At 39.8% G+C, this 22802-nt stretch overlaps 1 protein-coding gene across 1 annotated transcript; it reads left to right on the top strand.

Moving 5' to 3' along the window:
- The first annotated feature begins 1985 nt into the window (after nucleotides 1-1985).
- On the top strand, nucleotides 1986-17633 carry LOC128355619 (transcription factor SOX-13-like). The gene is made up of 14 exons (XM_053315931.1): nucleotides 1986-2201; nucleotides 2363-2462; nucleotides 4183-4269; nucleotides 4890-5062; nucleotides 6635-6703; nucleotides 6855-6966; nucleotides 9603-9679; nucleotides 10311-10476; nucleotides 10569-10574; nucleotides 11716-11834; nucleotides 13437-13503; nucleotides 14054-14224; nucleotides 15400-15616; nucleotides 17348-17633. Exons 1-14 carry the CDS (start codon nucleotides 1986-1988, stop codon nucleotides 17631-17633), a joined length of 1866 nt encoding a protein of 621 aa, XP_053171906.1.
- The last annotated feature ends 5169 nt before the right edge of the window (nucleotides 17634-22802 follow it).

The following is a 22802-nucleotide window of genomic DNA, read 5'->3' as shown; positions in this document are numbered from 1 at the left end:
TCACGGAGGTTTGGAGCCTTGGACCCTGGCAGACAGGTGGCTTTGTTCAGAAACACAGTGTGCAGGCTGGGAGAGCTGGGTGAAGTAGAGGGGGGCTCTAATCATTATTATGCTTTCCGTAGAACGGTGGCGCTCCGCATTTTTTTGCCGTGTTCCCGAGTTGGTCGGCACATTCCGCTGGCATTGTTATCCGGCCTGTTTCCTGCGGCCGGCGGCTTTTGTCAGCCTCTCCCCCATTGTCCCGGCTTCCTTTGTTCCCCGGCTCCAACAATGGCTTTTTTTCTGCCTCTTTATATATATGTGCACTTTTTGCCCTTGTGTGTTCTGTTTGTTTTGTTCTGCTGTCTGCTGTGTTTTTCTTTCCTCCTGCTGCAGAGCTGGGAAATAACACACACACACACACTACACACACACACACACACTACACACACACATACACACAAACACACAAGTCTGAGCTGATTTGTTCAAGTTCACTGTGGTTCAAACCTCTCTCACTCAACCTGTCCTCTCCCGCTTTCTGACTCACTGAGGTGTTGTCTGTCTCCCTCCCCTCTAACCTTCTATTATTCACTTTTTTACACACACACACATACACACACATACACACACACAGACAATATGCCTTGCTCTGACTTTGGATGGCGGTGACACATCCACCACCTAACCCTTGACCTTGACTTCGGCAGTGCCTGTCAGTCGTCATGAAACAGAGCCTGGCTGACACACATTAGACATCAAGGACCCCCCCCCCCCATGTGAAGAGAGTTTGGGCCATGTTTTCATGAACTGATCAACATCAATTCAGTTAGAGAAGACAGTGGAGGGATGATTAACTCTAACCCAAGTAAATATTGAATGAAAAAGAGAATTGAGTGTTTAAAAAAAGAACCTCTGCCTCTGAGTTGTGAGTGTGGCATTACAACAGAGTGGTATGGATATGTACAGCACACTATCCTGAATGTATCATGTGAGCCAGCTCTCAATGTTTTTTACCTGACTGTAATAAGAGGGCAGCCTTTACTTGGTCATATTTCTTGATAGGGTATTTGAATATCAGCTTTTATTTGAGAACTTACAGTATACTTAATTTTGCTGAAGATCCTTTTGTAAGGCCCCATTGGTGGGATACATAGAAATCAGTTTTCTTAGCTCTAGAGATGAGTTGTTGGTCTTTTTGTCCGTCCTCCACTTCATTTAAGAATTGAATATCTCAACAACAATTGGATATATAATCATTAAGTTCTGTACATACACTTTGTTGAACCCCTGGTTTTCCCTCCTAGTATCACCATGAGGTTGACGTTCGTGGTTGGTAGAAAGTGATATATTTTGTTTAGTCTTTAATGTATTGCCATGAAATTTGGCAAAGACCTTCAAGGGTCTTTAGAGGATATATTCAAATGGTTTTGGTGATCTTCCAATGTTTCTATTGCAACAAACAGGTCAATTTTTCAATTATTCTATAAAACATCAATGTCAATGTGATGGATTGCCATGAAATTTGGCTCAAGGGTAAATAGTGATGACTTTTATACCCTTGTGAAACACGCCTTTGCTACAGTTATTCCCGGTTCCTTAAAGACAAATTGTAAAGACTTTGGTGATCCCCTGATCTTCCTCCAGCTTTGTCTTGTTTTTGTCTTTGCGCATACAGCAGCGTTTCCTTAAGCCTGCCGAGTCTAGCAGCTCTTTTCCAAAAGCTGTTTTAACTTGTTCATCTTGCAGAGTTACTCTTTTCAAACAGGTTGAAAGGGTATGGAAGTGAGCACATGCATGATTGCATGTTTTATTATATCAGTTAGATAAATTATTTGCCAAGTACAAATAATTGTACTTGGCAAATAATGGATGTTCTTTTATGGCGTTATCTCTGCTCTTTCCAGAAATGATATCAACTACCAAATTTATATGGCAAATGCCCAAACCTCAACACACTCAGTTGACACTTACCATCATAAATTTTAATTTTTATCTTTCACAGAATGGTTGAACCCAGCCCTCCAGCGCTGCACCTCCACTCCAGTGGAGATGTCAGCATGGTGGGTGTCGGTGTCAAAGTAGAACAAGAGGACTCCAGTAGAGGGAGTGGAGTTATTACCAATGCTGAACCTCTTAAGACATCTCCCTTACGTGACTGGTCAGGAAATCAGCCGCTGGAGGCCCGTCAACTGACCCCACCGCTGTCTCGCTCCCCTTCGGTAAGGAGATTACAAAAGGCATGAAAGAGTGTGAAAAGTTGCAGAAAAGCAAATGAAAAATGTAGGAAATGTCACAGATTGATATGTTAAAGTAAAATTGGTACTTTTCTTTATCTTGGTGATGCTTTGTCATCTGATGGTTTCTTTCTGCGTCCTGACAGGAGGGCTCTCCGGGTAAAGAGCTGCCACACAGGCAAAGCCCGCTGGGACTGAAAGAGGTCAGGCATGATCGACCAGAAGGACAATCCAACTTCAAAGAAGGTCTGTCTAAACTCTTATCATGGCCTTTCATTCACTTTCTGCTGTCCATTGTCAAGATGAGTACAATAGCTGACAACTAATCATAATCAGATCAGCAAAAGAAGCTGTTAAACATGCAAAATTACAACTGTCAATTTTCATTTATCTATTGACTTACCCTGGCAGCCAACCAGCCAACATTTTCATCTGGTGTCCTGTTTTGAATATTTTGACAAAACAATCCTAGATTTCTTCAACGCTGCTTTGAATGTTCTGTATTCAGCGGTGTGGCTCTAGGAATGGTAATGCCAGTCAGTTAGCCAACGACCACTATAGTCTAAACAAAAATATCTTAGCATCTATTGAATGAATTGCCATGGCATTTTGGTACAGATGTCCATGTTCCTCACAGAGTGTAACCTAATGACTTTTCTTCTATCACCACCATTAGTCCCCTAACCGTAACTCAGATATCTTCACAACTATAGAATGGATTGCCTTGAAATTTGCTACAGTAGCCTACCTAGAGGAACAATTCTGTTGGCTTTGGAGATCCCATGATGTTTCGGAACTTGCATCTATCGGTTCTGATAATGTGGGACCAAAGTCATTACCAAGATCCAAGAACACAGAAACATGAGCGGTCAGACGATTTGACAACCAATAGAAACCTCTGAAAATGAGATCCAAGTTGTAATAAAACATCATTATGTTTTAAACGCACAGTTTTTAAAGCTACTATGTGTAGAAGCTTGCAACTTGTGACAACTTGTGATTATCTTTCTTTGAAAGTATTAAAAGTACTCAAGTAGCATCCAGACTTATGAGGGGCGCCAAAGACATTTCCCCACTGCATATAGTATCTTTATTATTTTTATTAATCTGATATTTGAATTATGTTCAGAGATCAATGCAAACATTTGATCAAATCCATCAAAACTGTAGTTGATGCACTGTTAGTGTTTTAGAATAGGTTGTTTCTACAGCACTCAGCAGCATGAGAGACTGTAAACAGACTTGTATTTGGATCTGCACTTAATTCATCTCAACAATGATTTACCATTCACTTCAATACTGGATTTTAAACATTGGTATCTGTGCTCCACCTCCACCTCCACAGTCTTTCACCTTTTTTACCTCAGTTTTATTTCCCTTTATGGGAGTCTCTTTCTCTAACTCACACATACACGCATCCATACAATTTTCTCAGGGCCACATTCTGATGACTCCATATCTTATGTGTTTAAGTGCACTACATTCTGTGGCTATTCAGCATTAAACAATGCAGTCTGCAAAAATTGATGCGTAAAAGTGACACGGTTTGTCTAGCAAAGCAAAGGTGTTGTTTGGTTCCTGAATGGGTTTGGGGGGGGCGGGGTGCTTTTTTGGTCTGATAATGCTCAATCATTCACATGTGGAGTAAAAAGCTTCTGTCCAAGCAGCTCCTAGACTCTCCCTGCCCTTAAGTCTTTCACCAGCCTCTCCACTAGTTGACCTTGGATTGTTCTCTGTCCAAATATTGATTCACTCAAACACTCAAAACTTCTCCCAGATGCACAAACAACCTCTGCCCTTCGGCACCTCAAATGTGTTCTTCAATCAATGCCATTAGGGAAGGCAGAAGAGAGGCTGAGAAAGTAGTTTGGTGTCAGATGGATTTTATTTGACAGAATATATTTTTCACGCCATCTAGTGCTGCACTGTGCGGTTCTGCTGAGTACCTGTTGTGTCCTGTTAACAGTAATGCCTACCATTGAGAAGCTGCTGAATGCTGACTGGAAGGAGAAACTTCTGGATAAAAGCACAGTGGGGACAGGACAACTGAAAGGTCAGCTTTTGGTAGGCCACTGGTTGGAGAAATTTTCAGTCGAAATTGTTGGTGTTATCTTCCTATTTTTCTAAAATTCGGCCAAGTTGGGCGAAAAAGAAAGAAACAAAAAAAGCATATAACAGAAGTATTTCACAATATTTCTTAGTCATAGCCAAGCCAATCTCAACAGGCGGTAGACATTCACAAACTGATACTCAGAGGAACTCAGACCCACTGTCCCACTGTCATAATGCAGTATTTATTTACCCCTTTTATTAAGCTTTTTGGTTGTTGTCCTTACTTTAAGTTTTGGCGAGTGAAAATACATCAGTAACATAATTAATGATAGATTAATCTCATGAGAATGATCAAGAAACCAAATAGTCCAATGTCCTTGTTGTTGTTGTTGTTGTTGTTGTTGTTTATTGAACAAAAACGTAATTATAAGGAAAGTTTCCATCCTTAGATTCTTTCTACTGTCTCTTTTAAATTGTATTGATATAATAAATGAAAGATTTTTTCAAAGGAGATAATAGAAATATTTTTGGACACATAACATGATCATTTTTTTTAACATAACAGCTTGTAAAGGGGCAGCATAACAAAAACCTAACAATTGACATTTCCAACCTCTCCAGGTACCCCAGAGTCTTTGGCTGAGAAGGAGCTCCAGTTGTTGATGATGATCAACCAGCTGACCGGCTTGAGGGAGCAGCTGTTGGGAGCCCACTCAGAGCAGAGGAACATGGCTGCCCTGCTGCTGGAGAAACAGCAGCAGCAGATGGAGCTGGCTCGACAGCAGCAGGAACAGGTACTGCACTACTCAGAGTTGTCAAGAGTCTCAGCACCAAAATGTACAAATAATTAACTTGCAGTGACAAAACGTATAAATGTTTTTCGACATAACTTTCAGACAGATTTCTCAGTTTATGTGTGCTCTTTTTGTTTTTGTATTATCTTGATGAAAAATATATGTGGTTAAACAAAAGTCCCTTCTGTATGTATTTGTTTTTTCATCACATGCAAAGAATAGTGATGATTAGGCAAATTAGACTGATAACATTTCAAGGCGATCTTTGTTTGAAATGTCATTTGGTTGTGTTTTTTTCGCTCCTGTATGACTGAGAAGTGCATCAGTTGAGAAGGAGAGTCAAAACAACAGGAAGGCGAAATGGCCGTCTACAAAATATCATCTTTTTTTTGGGTTGATTTTAATATAGAAACAAATAAGCATAACATTTTTGCATCTTTTGCTCCGTTTGTTACTCCCACACTCTCCCCTTGTATCGCTCGTTTATTGAGAAACGACAGTCACCATGATTTAACATTATGATGACGTAATATTCATGTAAATGTCAATGGCCTTAGAAGATATTCCAACCCGGCGTCCTTACGTTAAAGGGAAACTTTTACTCTAGTGATGTTACTTGGTTCAACTTTTGAAATGGAAAAAAAAACTGAGGGTGTGGAGTTAGCTACTCATCTCTGCTGGAGGCTAGCAGCTCCAAGCTACATTAGCTGCTTGGCATGACAAACCTGAATGTTTGACCTAAATGTTAGGGGTTGAGTTGTATTGTATGTGAAGTAGGTGTCATGTTTTGTGACAGAATAATCCAAGGAAGACCATATCTCAAATTTGGTTGTTTTTTTAAACCCATTGTGAGTTTGACAATGTTTCAGGAGCACAATGCAGTCTCAAATGTGTTGGACACATGTAGGAGTCTGGAGATTAGTGTTTGACAAGTTATGGTCTGAGATCTGAGAGATTCAACCAAATATTTCCTTGGCCACTGACTCCTATCTCAAGAGTAGGGACTTTTTGTTAGATAGCAACTATGGTCAAACCAAAACTGTATGTTCTTGCAGATAATGTTCTTGACTTTATGAAAAGGTTTCTGAAAAAGTACCTGCGGTTAAAAAGAGCTTAAAGATAAAAATTTAGATTACTTTGAATGCTAATGGTACAAGATCAGTTAATGTACATGTATGTTTACAGCGCATTACTATACACACAAAATTCTTATCTTTAGATCAGTTTAGTAACAAATGTCCCTCTGGTGCAGTTCATGTTCACTGCAATGTTTTGTTTTTCAGTTGAACCAGGTTCATGTTATTAAGTATTAATCAAAAATGGATTAACCATCTTGTCTCCTTTAAATATAAATGTACCACTACATTTCAAATATGTATTTTGTCAATAGTGCACTGTGATTGCTCTGTGTTGAAAATGATTCACACATGTTGCAGTGATTAGCCAATGGTGGAAGTAAAGACTGACTATCTGAGTGAGGCCCTGATCATGGTCACCCACATGGTGTGCACTAATGTATTAGTGTCATATACATGCAATGTCTGAGTGAGAATATTGTGTTTTGTATCTCAGATTGCCAAGCAGCAGCAGCAGCTGATCCAGCAGCAGCACAAGATCAATCTGCTTCAGCAGCAGATCCAGGTCAGCTCCTCTCAAGACCTTCAGATGCTCCTTGAGATGCTCTTTCATGTACACACAGCCTGCAGCATACTTACATATGTCTTCATCTTAAGACAGAAACCGATGTTAGAACTCTTACGTAAACTGCATTTGTCCTGCATCGTCCCAGCAGGTGAACATGCCCTACGTGATGATCCCGGCTTTCCACCCCAACACCCAGTCCCTCCAAGTTACCTCTGACCCGCAGATGACCTTACCCTTGCAACCAATCCCTTGCAAGCCATGTGAGTCAACGAGCTAGCAAACAGGTTTCAGCTTAATCCCTTGTTGGAATGGCAACAATAAAAAGTTTCATTGAATAAAATAAAAGTACACTTCAAAAATAGTCTAACATACAATGGAGGATATCATAAGTCTAGACACATTTTGTATTGAGTATTTCCTGTTGCCTTGTGGTTTATAATAAAAATCCATTAACAAAAGACCAATGAGATTTTTTAACAGTTTCTATTTGGATGTTTCTTTTTTGATACAGTGTCTGTAGTAGCACACTGTTAAATCAAAAATGGGAAATGCTTTGGTGGGGGCATATCTTTCAGGTACCACCACCACAGAAAGACAATCCTAGAATGTCAGATTGAGTAATTGATTTGTGATTTTTTACTACTTCACAGTAGTTTAGGTGCAAATGATCACAGTGACAATCATTGTATCTTTTGTTACAATATATATAAGGCATTGTCATTTGCATTGCAGTAAAAGAGCCAGGCTCAGCTTGTTTTTTGCAATGAATTCCAATAGAGATAAGTTTTAAATGTCCAGAGGAACATCTAAAACCAAAGTCTCATGGGATCAATCATTCTTTCAATTTGTCTTCATTTATAAATGTGATCTTTTAGTAATGCTCCAAGGTTTCTTTTCACCAGGTCTTTAGTGATAGGAACTTCAGGGCTTTGTCAGCTTTTATGGTCAATTCTTACATACTCTATTACTATTTTTGCACTTCAATTCAATCTCTGTTTATGGAAAATGCAAAAACATCAGTGTCAGTTGAACAGTATGGTTTATAGTACCTTTCACACACTTAATGCTTGTACAGTTTGCAGGCTATAGAGGGCACAGCTTAGAAAGCCACAGCTTTGTGCTGTCTTGCTTTCAGAATGCTTAAAAGCTGTGCTCATGGGTGACCTTGTCTTTTCTATCTTTTTAAACGTAAAAGACTCAAAGCCAGTCTTTAAAACCTTGTGGGTGGAATTCAAGGACAGCCATTCATTTGCTTTCTTTATTTCAAGAAATGTGCATGAAGTTTTTCATGTTTTGACAAGACTAGGTCAAAACCTAGTACAAATCTGTACTGTGTATCACACGCTGGAGTGCTTTTAATTCCAAACGAAGGATACAGGAATTGGTGACACTAGGCTGAGGCGGCTGTTGAAGTTACACTTTCATTATTCGGTCCACCAATGAAATATGGTGAGACTTCTGTTAGGGACAGACTTTTGTTTCTAGGTCTGTTGTGGTCCAAGCCAAAAATGTTTGGAATGTTGGTTTGGACATTTGAAGGTGTCTTGTCTTTGAATGGCTATGCTGTTAAATTTCATTGTAGTAGTGTTGTATTTGTTTGTTAATTTTTATAGCGCCTTACTATCATCTGGATGTGTTAATTATATTATATTACTATTGCGAATGCTATGGTGCAACATTCTCAGAATCGGTTTCATAGCTGTCTCCTTTCTTTAAAAAAAAAAAAAGTTCCAATGAATGAGAACTAACATGTCATTTTTTCACATTTATCCTATGTAACCAAATCCTAAACCATATTGTATTGTATTGCCTCTGGTTCCCTGAAATGAAAATACAGAATGCAACAGGGGTTTAGGTTTGGGGGGGGGGCACTTTAAATGAAATAAAGACATAGGAGTTCTGATTACTGTGGACCTATTACAAATATTTGATTATTGCATGCCCATTTTGTCCAAAACAATCGGTCTTAAACCTGCATTACCCTTCAGTAATAGACTTATCTATAATTGTGAGAAGCCCGACCCATACCATACACAATCACATCAGATCTTTTTGTCCAAGCAGACAAAAGCAGTAGAATCACCTTAGCTTCACGCAAGGTTTTTTGACCTGGTGCATCTTATCTGAAATTCAAACATTACTTTCAGATGATGCTTAGCATGACCAGCTAGTTTCCCCCATTTACATTAATGAAGAGAACAACAAAAGGCTGATTTACTGATTGGGCGAGGTATGCCTGTTAGAGCTTGTTGTGCTTACTTACTTTGATTTAGGGTTGGGCATGTCTGCCATGTTCCGTTAAATAGTGGTAGTTATGCCAGTCTTAAACTTACAAGCCTTCCATGATGTTTAGGGCAATTAGTACAGTCTGATAGACTACTTCCTGTATTTAACAGTGGTACTTCACTACAAGCATCTTGTACTGAGGCCTAAGCAACACCAGCAAAAACCAGCAGTGACACCCTCAGCATGGGTAGTTCCAATCAAATATAATGATTAAAGACAAACATACTAACCAATGACATCTAAATGTGTCAAATACAAGTGTTTCAAATATAAACACATGCACTGTTAAAATATGAATTATTCCATTTAAATACTGTATGAAACAAAGCAATATAGTGTGTCATATTTGTGTTTCCTGATGTATTGGTATTGTGAATGTTATAAATGGTAAAGTTAAACTGAGGGAAAAGTGCAAGTAAACTATAAAGTCACTGACATTTCAACCAGCTGTGTGTCGCCATCACAGCTATAACCTTTATAGCCACCAAACTTTGTGTCCCATAGCGACAAGACTGACCAAGCACTTTGTTTCCACATCTGAGCTTCTACTACTTTTTCACACAAAACTTTTTATGTTTTTTTTTTTTGTTTTTTTTTGTTTTTTTTACAGCCGTGGACTATCCCCTGCAGCTGCTGTCCAACCCTAACCCCAACCCTATTAAGAGGAGTAGCGGTTCTTTCCGTCAGGTATGGTAACAGTGCAGTAATACTGTTTGCATGTGTAATCATTGTAACAAACTCCTTTTTCTAATTTCTGTAAATACACTTGTTATGCATCCACCCACAGTGGAGAGATTACATCTACAAAATGCAAAAAATGACTGAGGAGATAGTGAATGACAGTGTTTGTTGACTGTATAGTGTGTTTATGTACTGTTTATGTGTTTGGTTTAACGGGTGTTACACAAAGCAAAGCCCACTGGATTAAACATATGATACTTTTATGTTATTTGGAACAGTGAAAAGCTTTTACAACACACCACACCCTCTGTTCAAAAGTTTTATGTGTGTGGTATAGGTGTGTGTGTGTGTGTGTGTGTGTGTGTGTGTGTGTGTATAGCATGACCTGTATTTGCATTGCTGTTTCTCAAGCATAGATAGACCAGCTTAAATAAACAAAAGGCAAGAGAGGATGAGGTGAAGGTGAAGACAAAAGAACAGAAACGCTACAAAGGTGTGACAGATGTGCTCCGATGTGCTCCAACTTGCCAAATCTGCCGTGCATAGCCGGGATACATGCACACCCTCGCCTTTTGCGGTTACGCCTGAATGTGTGGCCCCACCCCTGCTCATCTGCTCTCACTGTTTGTGTTTCTAGGAAGCCAGTCAGCCCTTGAACCTGACCTCCAAGCCTAAAGGGCTGGAGCTGGGCAAAACACCCAGTCCACAGAGCATGGAGCTGGGATCGCTGGCATTGCAGGGGGCCTACAGAGCCAGAGATCTCCAGAGAGAGATGTCCCACAGCCCGCCACGATCTGCTCTCAGTGAGTTCTACTAACAGTTAGAAAGTGGGAATGCACTATCACAAAAAGGGAAACAACTGCCACGTCCTTGCTTAGACAACATTTTCTTGCAGTGTTGAGTGCAAGTGGGTCTACATTTTGCTAGAATTGTGGTGCAGGTGAACACACATGGGTCGTGTGATGCACAGGCCAGCTGATTCATGCCATTCTAGTGATTGAGAGTTGGTTGAATAACTGTAGTAATGTGCCAACAAAGGTAAGAAGAAGGTGTCTGGATACCAAACATTGATGTAAACAATTCTTTTAAAAATCTAAATTTCTAAATTCTAAAAATCAGCCTTGCAAATGTTTTATGAAGGAGGAACATCTGTAATATGCCTCAAAGACAGTTTTACAGTTTTACTAAGGAACATTTAATGTAAATATAACTATGTATTGAGAAAAAACAACTGCAGGGTACTTTTAAGCAGCTATGGGAAGAAATTCTTTTTTTGACTGAATGATGCAAAGGCAGTTTAAAAATTCATATGTGTAGCGGCTTTAAATTGTCAAGTCACATTGTCGTCACTGATTTAATCCCAGCAGATGATCATATTAAGATATCCGTCACAAGCTGACATCAGCTTGGGGTCAAAGTAGAAAAAGACATTGGAAACCAAGCATTCAGAAGAATTTGGAGCCGGTGCTTTTCACTCACAAGGATTACTTCTACATACATTTAGCTCATTATTTGGCCACATTTAATATGAACATCCAATACTGTAACATTATATTTATGACTGAAAAACTAAGGTAAAGCATAATTGGTCCCCTTTAATAGACAAATAACAGTGCAGCCTACAGAAACAGTTAAGACAAAAGACAAAAAGTCGTTGCACCAACAGAAACATTTGATTGACAGGTTGTCTATGTGCGTGACTGTGCAGTTAAGCCCTTGGCAGAAGGCATCGTCGTTACATTCAAAGCAGGAATTGTCCGTTATCACTTAACATATTATAAAAAAGTTCATTATTTAAAATCAGATAACATTATAATGTATGTTTCTGTAGTTTCTACCTGCAGGGACACGGAATTACTCTTCATCTGCTGGTGTAGGAAACTGTTTATATATCCGTGATGTGTTTCTAGAAGAAAACTTCATCTATCTTATATTTTTTATTTTTCATTATCGTGATTTGTTACTTTGTTTCCTCATTTTTGTTCTCCTCCTTCTCATCCTGGTGTTTTTTTTTTTTGTTTTGTTTTTGGTTTTTCCAAAAGGTTTCCTTGGAGACGGCGATGTTGTCACCCAGGCCATCCATGATGCACAGCAGCTCCTGAGAAACCACAGCACCGGAGGGAGAGAGAGGGAGAGAGACAGAGAAAGAGAGAGAGATTCCGCTGGAAAGATGGTCAGCTGATATCCAAACTAAATAATCCACACGCACACAAATCACAAGTTGTCTACAGCCCCTCTGAGACATGCAGCCATATGAACAGCAAATTTGCATGGTGTCTAATGTCTAGCATAGCAGCATAGTATAGCAGTTTTACATAAAGTCAAACCTGCCAGATCTTATCACAACATGTAATGATGATGAAAATGATTGTTAGTACAAGGCCAGTGTGTGAGCAGATACTGTAAATAGCTGGGATTAGTGATGCAAATACACTTACTGAATAAACAGGATAGGAGGGTGTCTCTGTCTGTCTCTCTCTTTTCCTGACCAACATTGACACAGTCTAATTGGGGGTCAGAGTTAGGTTTAGGGTTTCAGGGAGTCATGCTCCTTCTGAGGGTTTAACCAACTAAAGGATATCCCAGCTGTGGTGAACTCACACGCACGCTCACACATAGAAGAACATTGTAGCAACTGAGTATATTATGTGTTGCCCTCTAGACACAAAACACAAAGAGGTTCTGACTCTTTTGTTTGCCTTATAAGTAATTGAAAGGGGGTTGTGTATTCGGTATTCCCTGACGAATATGGTATGTTGTTTTTGTACGTTTGTTCAGTGCAGTCATGTGTAACATCTTTGTTCAACTTACACACATCTTCAATAGTTTAATACAGTGCAGAATTAAAATGATGCATTCAGAAGTTTAAGTTTAAATGCTTTGCCAAAGAAACTCATCTTGCATCTATGTGGTAGTCATTGCTTAGAGTGCCATGAAAGTATCCCAAATTTAAATGTTCTTTTGGTCCAGAACTCGATTATATAAACCCTGCTTGATTTTGTTTTGGTTCCTCTAAAAAAAAAAAACAAAAAAAAAACTGTCTTCTATTCCGGTCTTGGTTTTCATTCTTTGAGGTGGCTGAAGCTTTGGTCTCAGCCTCGTCCTGGAGCAACAGCTGTTGCAGCCTCACAATACCACAAAGGCCTCAGTGTGGCATTGACAGAGCCACCTGCCCTTTCTCTTTGTCCACAGTAATACTGTACTGTCGCTCTCCTCCTCCTCTCCTCCATTATCCTGCTCCATCTCGCCTCTCGCTACTGCTGCTGCTGCTTTAACACCAATACTGTTGACTGACCTATTTTGGTATTACACTCCACTGCATGCCAGGGAATAAATACAGTTTTACAGCACTTGAATGGATGAAAGATAATATGCCGGATGGTGCGCTAGCTTTGCAAATTCAGAGTTGCTACATTCCCATCTCTGCCTTTCTCCTTCACCTTTCCTCCCTCAGACAATAAACACCATTCTTCCTCCTCTATAGTGTGGTAATTTCCTTTCTTTGCATTTACAGCTCTGCATTTAAACAGCAGCTGATATGGCAGAGCGTGCCATTTTCTTTACCTTAAATAGCACTCTGTGTAACACATGCCAGCCTTGAACACACCCTTTGTACATTGGGTCATCTTTTTTACTGCGGTCAAAATTCAAATTGTGTGAATATCTATGTGACTTTACTGCATGTCTGACTTGATCTGTCTTTGTCTTTTTGTATGGTTTTTAGGAGTATAAAGATTCTTCACGCAGCGGGAGAATTTCACAGTTGGAGCGGGGTGAAGACAGACAAGCACTGCTGTCCACTGAGGACCACCTCAGCAGCGACTCTGAGGGTAGGTGTCCCCAGAAGAGCTTGTTTAATGTTGACAGCCTTATTTTCATTAATGGGAAGTAACACCAGCAGTGTCCAATTCAGCTTCTCTCAGTCATGAGTTTTGTAACAACCGTCTATTTTCAAAGACAGTATACTGTAGTTATGATCACAAAATGTCATGAGATATCACGTTGACATTAAAATATCTTCCACCACCACCTACGGATTTAACTTAATCACATCACCACCTCCTTGAGTGCGGCTGCTGTAATAAGGAACGGAACAAAAGTTTCGGGTACAAACGTGGGTGGGATAGGTGAATCATGACTGCATATGAAATGGGATGTTTGTGGGTGAAGCGAAACTTTTCCTTCAGTGAGTAAAGGTTAATAACCAGTGAGGTAACACAGTCTGGAGATATTCACCAGTTTTAGGGGTGTCAGAGAAAAGGTTAAAGACATTAAGGCTACCACTCCTCGGAAGGAACGGAGATGTATTTAAAGAGGAATGAGTCCAAGCCCTGCAGCACTTTGGTGTGGCCCTCTTGACTGTAGCCTTCTTTCCTGTAGGTGCCCTGCCCGTCTCAGTCCCAGGTGGCTACGCTGAGGCCCGGCCTCCTCCCTCTTCGGGCCACATCAAGAGACCCATGAATGCCTTCATGGTGTGGGCCAAGGACGAGCGCAGGAGGATCCTACAGGCCTTCCCCGACATGCACAACTCCTCCATCAGCAAGATCCTGGGTGAGCCCCGCTCTGGGTAGGGGTGGGTTTGACTCTGTGTCTCTATTCTGAGACATGGCCTGGCACATGTGAGGGCATGAACAGCCACCTGCTTCTCCACACACACACACACACACACACACACACATACATACTGGCATCTCTTTCCTTGGACCAAACATTTACATACCTCTTTATTGTGAAGAGTTTGTGGCTTGTGGGCAACCATGCTTCACACAGACATGCACACGCGCACACACACACACACACACACACACACACACACACACACGTCATTTCATATAAAGCATCAATCTACTTAAAGACAATTTATTTCTGGTTACTTCTTAAACACATTCTCCCAATTGACCGAGACCTGTTTTCTTTGATATACTCCATAGTGATAGGATCACTGAAAATTCATGTTTATGCTGATTTTCACACCAATTACTACAGCAGCTAATCTCACACCTCTCTGTTTGAAGATGTGTGAACCACACCTTCACCCGGAGAGCAGAAACGTCACTTAATTGAATCATCTTTGGTTTTGGTTTAACACAGTGTTAGGTTAGTCAACAAAGATCATGGTGATAGTAATGAAGTAAAAATGAAAAGATTCATCTGGTTGGAGGAAGAATTCTTCTTTTGCTCAGTTTGATACATTCAGGAGTTTTGTTGTTACAGCCTTACTTGGTCTAGTGTGCCCAGAAGCTTAAGTTAGCTAACTTTAGCAAACTTTAACTAGTTGTTGCTGTTAGTGACATTACTGACTTGTGCTATGACGTAGTAGTAATGTAGTTGGAGGGAGAATATTGACTTGTGCTACTTCTACACAGTTTTGACTTCAGTTAGGGTTAGTGGTGAAACATTATTCCTCATAGCCCAAGTACCGACCAAGAAGAAGCTAAACTAGCTAAGAATTGTCTCACTGCCCGGAAGTGTTCATGCTATGCTCATTTTATCGTACACTTTGTGAGGCGACATGTGTGAACTTAGGGTTACGGTTTTCCTACTAAAATTCTTTAGTTTTGAGATTTTTTTAAAAGTGGGAAATTAATAATTTAGATTTCAACTCAAAGACACGTAAGTTGAAGTGTGTTCTCTTGCTACACCTGACTTTCACCTGCTGGCTTGATTGCACATTTAGTAATCTTTCCCTCATCCTCCTTGTGCTAAATGTATCTTTGTGCTTTTAGGCTCCAGGTGGAAGTCCATGTCCAACCAGGAGAAGCAGCCTTACTACGAAGAGCAGGCGAGGCTGAGCAGGCAGCATCTGGAGCGCTACCCCGACTACAAGTACAAACCCCGACCCAAGCGGACCTGCATCGTTGAGGGACGGAGGCTGAGGGTGGGCGAGTACAAGGCCATGATGAAGAGCCGCCGACAGGAGCAGAGAGCGACATACACGCACAGGTAGAAAAAGCAACGCGCACACAGCGGCCAGCCTGCTTCACACAAGTTCGAGATAATGAGAGCGCATTTGTCCCTGGCAGACAACACTAACAATTCACTCCATTGGCAGGAGTTTGCTCTGCACCTCCACACATAGTAGATAATGCCTGCAGCTCCCAAAGCTCTCTCTCTTTTTTATTCTTGAAGACACAAACAAAAGTGCTGTATTGATACAGCAGCTGGGCTGTTTTTCAGTCTGTCCTCGACAATGAATAGCATCTATCGCCATTGTTCCTTCTAACTCTTCCAACTAGTTAAGTTGGAGGAGTTGGAGGTTGGAACTGTTAACAGGGATTTTGAGTGGGCTTTTGAGTGTCCTCTTTTTTTTTTTTTTTTTTCTTTGCCTCACAGATCTATTCACCACATGTTTCTCTTTTAGATTCTTTAAAGAGGTGAGATAATATTATGTCACAACGTTGTGTGTGTGACAGTAGTTTACTCCCATGGGGTTGAACGTGAACAGCTAATGATGTGTGTTGGGACTGGGAATTTGAATGGTGTGATTTCTAGGGGATCATTCCATATGTTCCTATGTGATTTAAATTACAGGGTAACATAAGAAGTGTTAAGGTTGATGTGAGTTTTCACAGTCTGGTAATTTGCCGTCACCACAGCCAGCTTGGCGCCGTGGATGTATGAAAACAACTGGATACAGGATACAGAATTGCTCGCCTGGTGCAAAAGCTGAAAAATGTCTCTAGTTTAGGGGTTTACTTCCAGGTGTGCAGTCCAATGAATATGCACAGTGATATTTCTAATGCTGGCCACGCCTGCAGTTACCACTCCACCCATAGACTATAGATTGCAATGATGTCAATTTCGCCTCAAGGAAAGTTTTACAAAATATGGGCCAAAATTTCAGAAAATAAATAGTCATAATTGATATTTCCTGTTGGAGGTGTTCTGTCAACAGTTTTACAGACTTCTTTTTATACTGAAGGTTTATGGAAAAAACACTGCAATAACGAGAGTGGCCACTAACACAAATTGGCAGGATCTCATCCATTTCTTATTATACAGCCATCCTGGACCCCTGAGAGATGGCTAATGGTAACTTGACCCCCTCCTTTGTATATTGTGGGACAAACCAACACTGAGAATGCAGGAGCTGCTAGTGACTCCTCAGGTGTTGAAATAACATCAATGTAAAGTAACGAGTAGTGGGAATCAGTGGCAACAAGCTGAGGCTAACTTGCACTCACTTTCCAAACCAAAAGCAAAATAAAACCACAACTTCTGAAATGTAATGTCACATTTAAATTAAATTAATTAAAATAATTAAAAATGTTAAAAGGGCAAACAGGTTATGCCAATGGTTAATACCTCACACTATCTTGGCTTGTTGAAAAATGTATTAAAATATGTATTAATGTTTGTAGGATTAACTGTATGACGTGCTTTGGTAAGTAGAAAATAAAAAGGTAACCTCATATTTCCATATGCAACAATTGGAGATAAATGTCAACATAAACGTCAATATTTAACTTTCAACTGAAAAACATAGTCATCAATACTTGTTTGAAGTCTGATGAAACTGCATTATATTAATGGTTTTGATAAGTCAACATGTTCTGCACATCAAACCTTATCACCTCTCTCATATGAAAGATAAGAGTCACTGAATACCAGCAAACTGTTTTTTTTGTGGGTTTTTTAATCTCAGTGTGCATGTGTCACTTCCTGTCTTTACAGTCAAACGGAACCACAGCCAATCCACTATGCTCACAACGATGGCCAGTACCCGGGAGGTGCCGGCTCAGTGTCAGTGGCAACCATGCCCTTTCACCCTGCGTTATTGGAGCATTACCTGCCGCAGGCCCCGCCCGTGCCGCGTCGGGCAGAGGGCAGAGCCACGCCCACTTCTCTGCCCAGGGAGCGAATCAATGAAAGAGAGAGAGAGCGGCCACCGTACAGCGAAGGAGAGGAGAGCGATGGTGGGGAGAGGAGTGAAGGGGAACTGGTGCTCCTGACAGACTGAAAGAGAGGGGAGGGGGAGTCGGGAGAGGGGAGAGGGGAAAAAAAGAAAACGGACGGGAGGGAAGGGTAGCTGAGGAGAAAGGGGTGCTCTTTGTTGACTGACAGTCAAAGGTGAAGAATGGAGGATGAACTAAGGAAACGGGGAGGGATTGAGTTGTCACTGAATGAGAAAATTGCCCCTTTTGTGAGGAAACGTCATACTTACTCCCTTGTAAATTAGCTCAGTCCTCAGTGAAACCCTGCCACACACACACAGAAAGGCAAGCTCTTATCTTACTCATTTCCCTTCATAGATATGTCATCAGGCGCTTTGTGTTAGAATACAGAAAGTATATTGAAGTTATAATGTGGATGTTTTATCCTTTAATCCCTGGAGCTTCTTGTTTTTCCCCCCATGTTGACTTTCAGTACATAAAATCCCTCACAGGAGTTAGTCATTGGAGGAAGCTGTAAAAGGAACCACACAAGTTCAACACAATCCTTGTTTATACATGTTAAGTCAGCTGATGGACCTTAGAGGCAAGTAACTTCCCTCTAGTTAGTGCAGCAGCACTGTGACGGAAACCAGTGTCAGCGGTATGCAAGTACTGCCCCCTGCTGGTAAACACTTGTTACTGAAGAATGAGAATCCCAGAAGAACTCCTGTCTGCTTATTTTCTTCAAGTTTATTTCATATTGTCAAAGTCAAAGTTGCTATCTTTTAGAGAAAAATTAAAGGAGATTAATGGTTTATTCCAGCAATTTAGTATTGCATTTTCATAAAAATGAGGGGTTCAAAAGAAATACAACCTTTTTCACAGACTGACAAGTAAACTGAACTTGATGTGTAGAATTGCTGGAGTGCCCAATCACATCACTGTAGCATTCAGGAACTCACTTTCGGCTGATATAATGTGTCTTTTAATTTGTCTCACTGGAGAGAAAAAAACATGGCAGCTGACGTTATTCCACTTTAATTTAGTGTGTCTAAAGGAGAGGCCAGCTCTTATCTATAAGTGACAACGGAAGTGTGTTTGTCACCACCAGCGGAGTAAATGTTCCATCTCTTAGCACACCTAATGGTTTCCAAAAAGGGTACCCATGAAATTAACATTATACAAAGTAAATTAACAACCAAACCTTCCTCTTCCTCGTCCTCCTACATCACACTGTTGAGTTGAGCTATGCTGTATATGCTGTATTTGTGTCTATCACTTCCCTCTCCATAGCATGGTGGGTTGACCTCAGCCTTGCCTATTTTTTTAATACCTCTGTGTTTGCTTCTTTGAGTGTTTATTGATTGTCGTGTTGAGCACCTCCTTTTTGTGTATCCAAATGTCTGCTGTTTTTTTTTTCTTTTGAGATACAGCCTCCGACAGCACTGCAGAACATTTCCACATACACTTTTTTTTTTTTTTTAACTCTTACAATGTGTGAATTTGGGGGGGAAAATGGGTAGCATTTTATTTTACAGATCCTTTAATTTTATACTAATTTCCTGGACATTTTCTGGGTAATTTGCAGACATTTACTGGGTCATTTTTTAGGACATTTTACAGAGAGGGTGGTGCAATTTGGTACAATTTTATAAATGTCTTCAAAATAACTGACTGCATTAGGGATGCTTCAATTTTGGATGATAGTAATAAAATAAGAATTTGGCTGATAACTGATATATACCAAATTGTACCTTATTTACTGATAGATCGACATTAGTAGATAAGGAGAATATCTGCTGATTACCGGTATTTGGCCGATATATCCATGCATCCCTAATTTGGACTCGTACAGTTGTTCATTTAATAATAATTTAATAATTAACAAATATTCTTAATTAGTTCTTAAAACTCATATAATTTCTTTAACAGACAGGTGTAGTTTTGTGTGTAAAACTACATATTAACATATTAGGTTGTTTCTTAAAAATGTAATTAGCACATTTCCCATATACTACCAAATTACACAACCATGTGAAACGAAGGTCCTCAGAATTAATGCTTACACAGTGGATACTTTTAGGAAATTATTCAAAAAACCTATGCTGCCAGTCAATAAATGTGTACCAAATTGTACCACCTTATTTGTAAGGTGTCTGCAAATTACTGGAAATTATTTCTATAAAAATTACTATAACATTTTATAGTAATTTCCTGGAAATTACAGTAAAATGAAGGGCCCTGTAAAATAAAGCGTCACCAAAAGTGTGTACTAGTGTGTCTTGTGTTCAGCCTCGTTTCAAGATAGTGACACTTTGACATTCGTTGAAAAATGTCCTCATCTTCCTGAAGCTGCATTGAAAACATTGGATTTAAAGACTGAAAGTGAAACTAAATGACTTATTGAATTGGGCATTTTTGCAATGACTGATCAATCAGTCTCATATTGGGGGTTTAGGTATAAAGATCCATCTGAATATGCTACAGTATTGTCATCTTTTACCTTCCTGTTTCACAGATACAGAAGCAAATCATTCCCAACTCTGTATGTTTCACATTGGAACAGCTACCTCTGGTAACATGGTGGCTACAAAGATGGAGAAAATGTCATGTGATGGTTATGTTCAATGTTTTGACAGCACCACCCAACGTGAACAGAATATTGTTATTTGGTCAACTTAACCACTGGTCAACTTAGTTATGAGAACACAGAAACAAAACATCCATGTGGTCCTCCATATCCCTGGCTGTTGTGCTAATGCTAACAGCTAGCTGACTGAGTGATTTTATTTTGATTTCACTTGTACAAAATAGGAAATCCTGAGTTCCCATAATCAAACAAGCTAATTAAACTCCATGCTAACAATTTAGCCTGGTTGGCTTTAGTCTTGTCCTGAAGGTCCCTAACATGTTCAAATTTAGCTACAAGCTTGCAAGCTCTCAAGTGGAAAGCTACGTAATCTTAGCTTACTTTGTTGTTTTATGTTAGCAGTTGGTACTTTAAACAAAATGTAGCCTAAAAGGGAAAAAAAACTACCTAGGCTACTTTCCGTTGGTTGTGGAGGCTTGCAGACACCGCAAATTAACTGTACAGGGGTGTTCAGCTGTGGTTCAGTTACCTAAAATAGGGCCACGTTATTGGCTACATTATTCGTAGTGTGTTTAGCTAATAGCTAATAGCTATTAGACTGTAGTACCTAACATTTAAGGCACGTAGATGATGTTCTTGTGTGTTCTCATCACTTAATGACCATGTTAGCAAAGAAAAACTTACCATAATAGCACTAGGGTTCTATTAACCTTTAGCTAAAGGTTGACAAATCAACAAATGGCGGGAAAATAGAAATTTCAAACCTCTGGGGTTGGAGCGTATCCATGCCTGTTAAGGGCTGTGTAGAGTAAAGATGCTGGTTTTGTGTACAGAGATGGATATCAGAGCAAAATGTTTATCTTATTTTAGTGGAGACATTCTGAGGAGTCACCGCTCGTCACCCCTGCTGATGTAAATATAGAAAGAGACTTTATTTTGTTTATAAGAGCCTGTGTAATTTAAAGGTGTACATTTCTCTATGTTTTCAGAGTTTTGTGTTTTTTTTTCTTGAAAGACAATAAATTGGTTGTGTTAATTGTGTTCTGTTTAATTTATTTTGTCACGTGTGTGTGTGCGTGTTTGAGTCAGAATTGTGTGGCTCCCTCCCCACGGGCCCTGGCTGGTTTGGTAATTACTTTGCACCTTAATTCAGATCTCCCAGAGGATGTTCCCACAGTAACAAACCACCTCAGCTTTTCTTAGCGCATTGCCACATTTGCACATTATCAGCTGGTAATAGAAAGTAAATGCAAATTAGAATCTTGTGTAATCTGATCATAAACTCTTACCTTGACAAGCAGATATTTTAATTCGTCACAGACAGCTGTAATTCACTCACATGGCTGCACACCAGTCACAGTCCATTTCCAAGGCGCCAGTATTATGCACGTTGTCTCACTGGGACACCTAAATGGACAGTTGTGGAAGAAGTGAAAGTACCAGTACAGCAAGGTGAAATACTCCATAAAAAGTAACTTAAGTAAAAGTACTGCAGTATTACAGTAAAAGTAGTGGTTTGGTCCCTCTGACTGATATATTATTATATATGACATCATTAGATTATTAATAAGCATCAGTGTTAGAGCAGCATGTTACGGTTGTAGCTGCTGGAGGTGGTGCTTGTCTCAATTACTTTATATACAGTTAGCTAGTTTAGTCCAGCGGTTCCCAACCTAGGGATGGGGCCCCTCAAAAGGGTCAGCAGATAAATCTGAGGAGTGGTGAGATGGTTAATGCGAGAGGAAAGAAGATTTGCCTCAAAGTCATTAAAGTGCTAAAGAGCAATGAGAAGTGTATTAGTTAAATCAAAATATCCAGAGGCAATGGAACCTGCCTGATCATTAACACCCAGCAAAATGTGATGCAGCATTACACCACACAGAGTATAAGATGACCCTGAACTGAATCAACAATGAGTCTAAGCCCAGGATGTTGGCTGTCATCACTGTGCATGTGTGTATTACATTATTACTAAGGCCCAAATGTTTTGGATGTAAATCAGTTGTGTAGAAGGATAATAATCTACTTTCAGAGTACAATATTTGTATTATAGGAGTCAGAGAGACGAACCATAAAGTAGCATGAAATGGAAATACCAGTCTTTACTGACTGTTGTCATTGTGCTCTGTGACAATGTTATGGCTCAATGTTGTTTTACCTCAATCTCTCAATAGCCAATGGCCAGAGCCGGTTTTGGTATATTTTGATGTTCTATAGTGCCATTGAACAGAGTCATATTTTCATTATTATAAAAAGGCTCTAATGATTGTAGAGTATTTTATTTTAAATTAAAGTTTTTGAGCTTCATTTTTCTGGTCTGACGTCGTGGTTTTAATGTTCAGGATGTGCCTGTATGCAGGTTTCTGATGCTCTGAGTGCCTTTGACTCTTCTATACCAGACAACACTTATTATATGATTATTAGTTATCAATGTTCTGATCTGATAACTAATGAGCCACTATTGACACCAATTACATTTGTTGACTATTTTTTCTTCAATTACAAAATGTACAGTGTTGTGAAAAAGAAGCAATTTGCTTTTTGATATTTAGATGATATAAAATGCATAAAAAGCTGCTGCTTTGCTGTAATAGTTTTTGTGTCTAGTGGACACTGTACATGGTGACAGGACGTTCAGTGTCAAATCTTACCTCTAAAGCAGTGG

Source organism: Scomber japonicus, chromosome 3 (genome assembly GCF_027409825.1).
Source record: "Scomber japonicus isolate fScoJap1 chromosome 3, fScoJap1.pri, whole genome shotgun sequence".
In the NCBI taxonomy this organism is placed as follows: Eukaryota; Metazoa; Chordata; class Actinopteri; order Scombriformes; family Scombridae; genus Scomber; species Scomber japonicus.
The sequence above is the reverse complement of the archived record's forward strand: the minus strand, read 5'-3'. Positions and strand labels throughout refer to the sequence as shown.

What these genes read in the sequence shown, in the direction of transcription:
- LOC128355619 (XM_053315931.1), top strand. Translation starts at nt 1,986, where the DNA reads ATGGTTGAACCCAGCCCTCCAGCGCTGCACCTCCACTCCAGTGGAGAT. An exon ending in ACAATCCAACTTCAAAGAAG is followed by an intron (nt 2,463 to 4,182) that starts GTCTGTCTAAAC and finishes TCCTGTTAACAG; the next exon opens with TAATGCCTACCATTGAGAAG. An exon ending in CCTCAGCAGCGACTCTGAGG is followed by an intron (nt 13,504 to 14,053) that starts GTAGGTGTCCCC and finishes TCTTTCCTGTAG; the next exon opens with GTGCCCTGCCCGTCTCAGTC.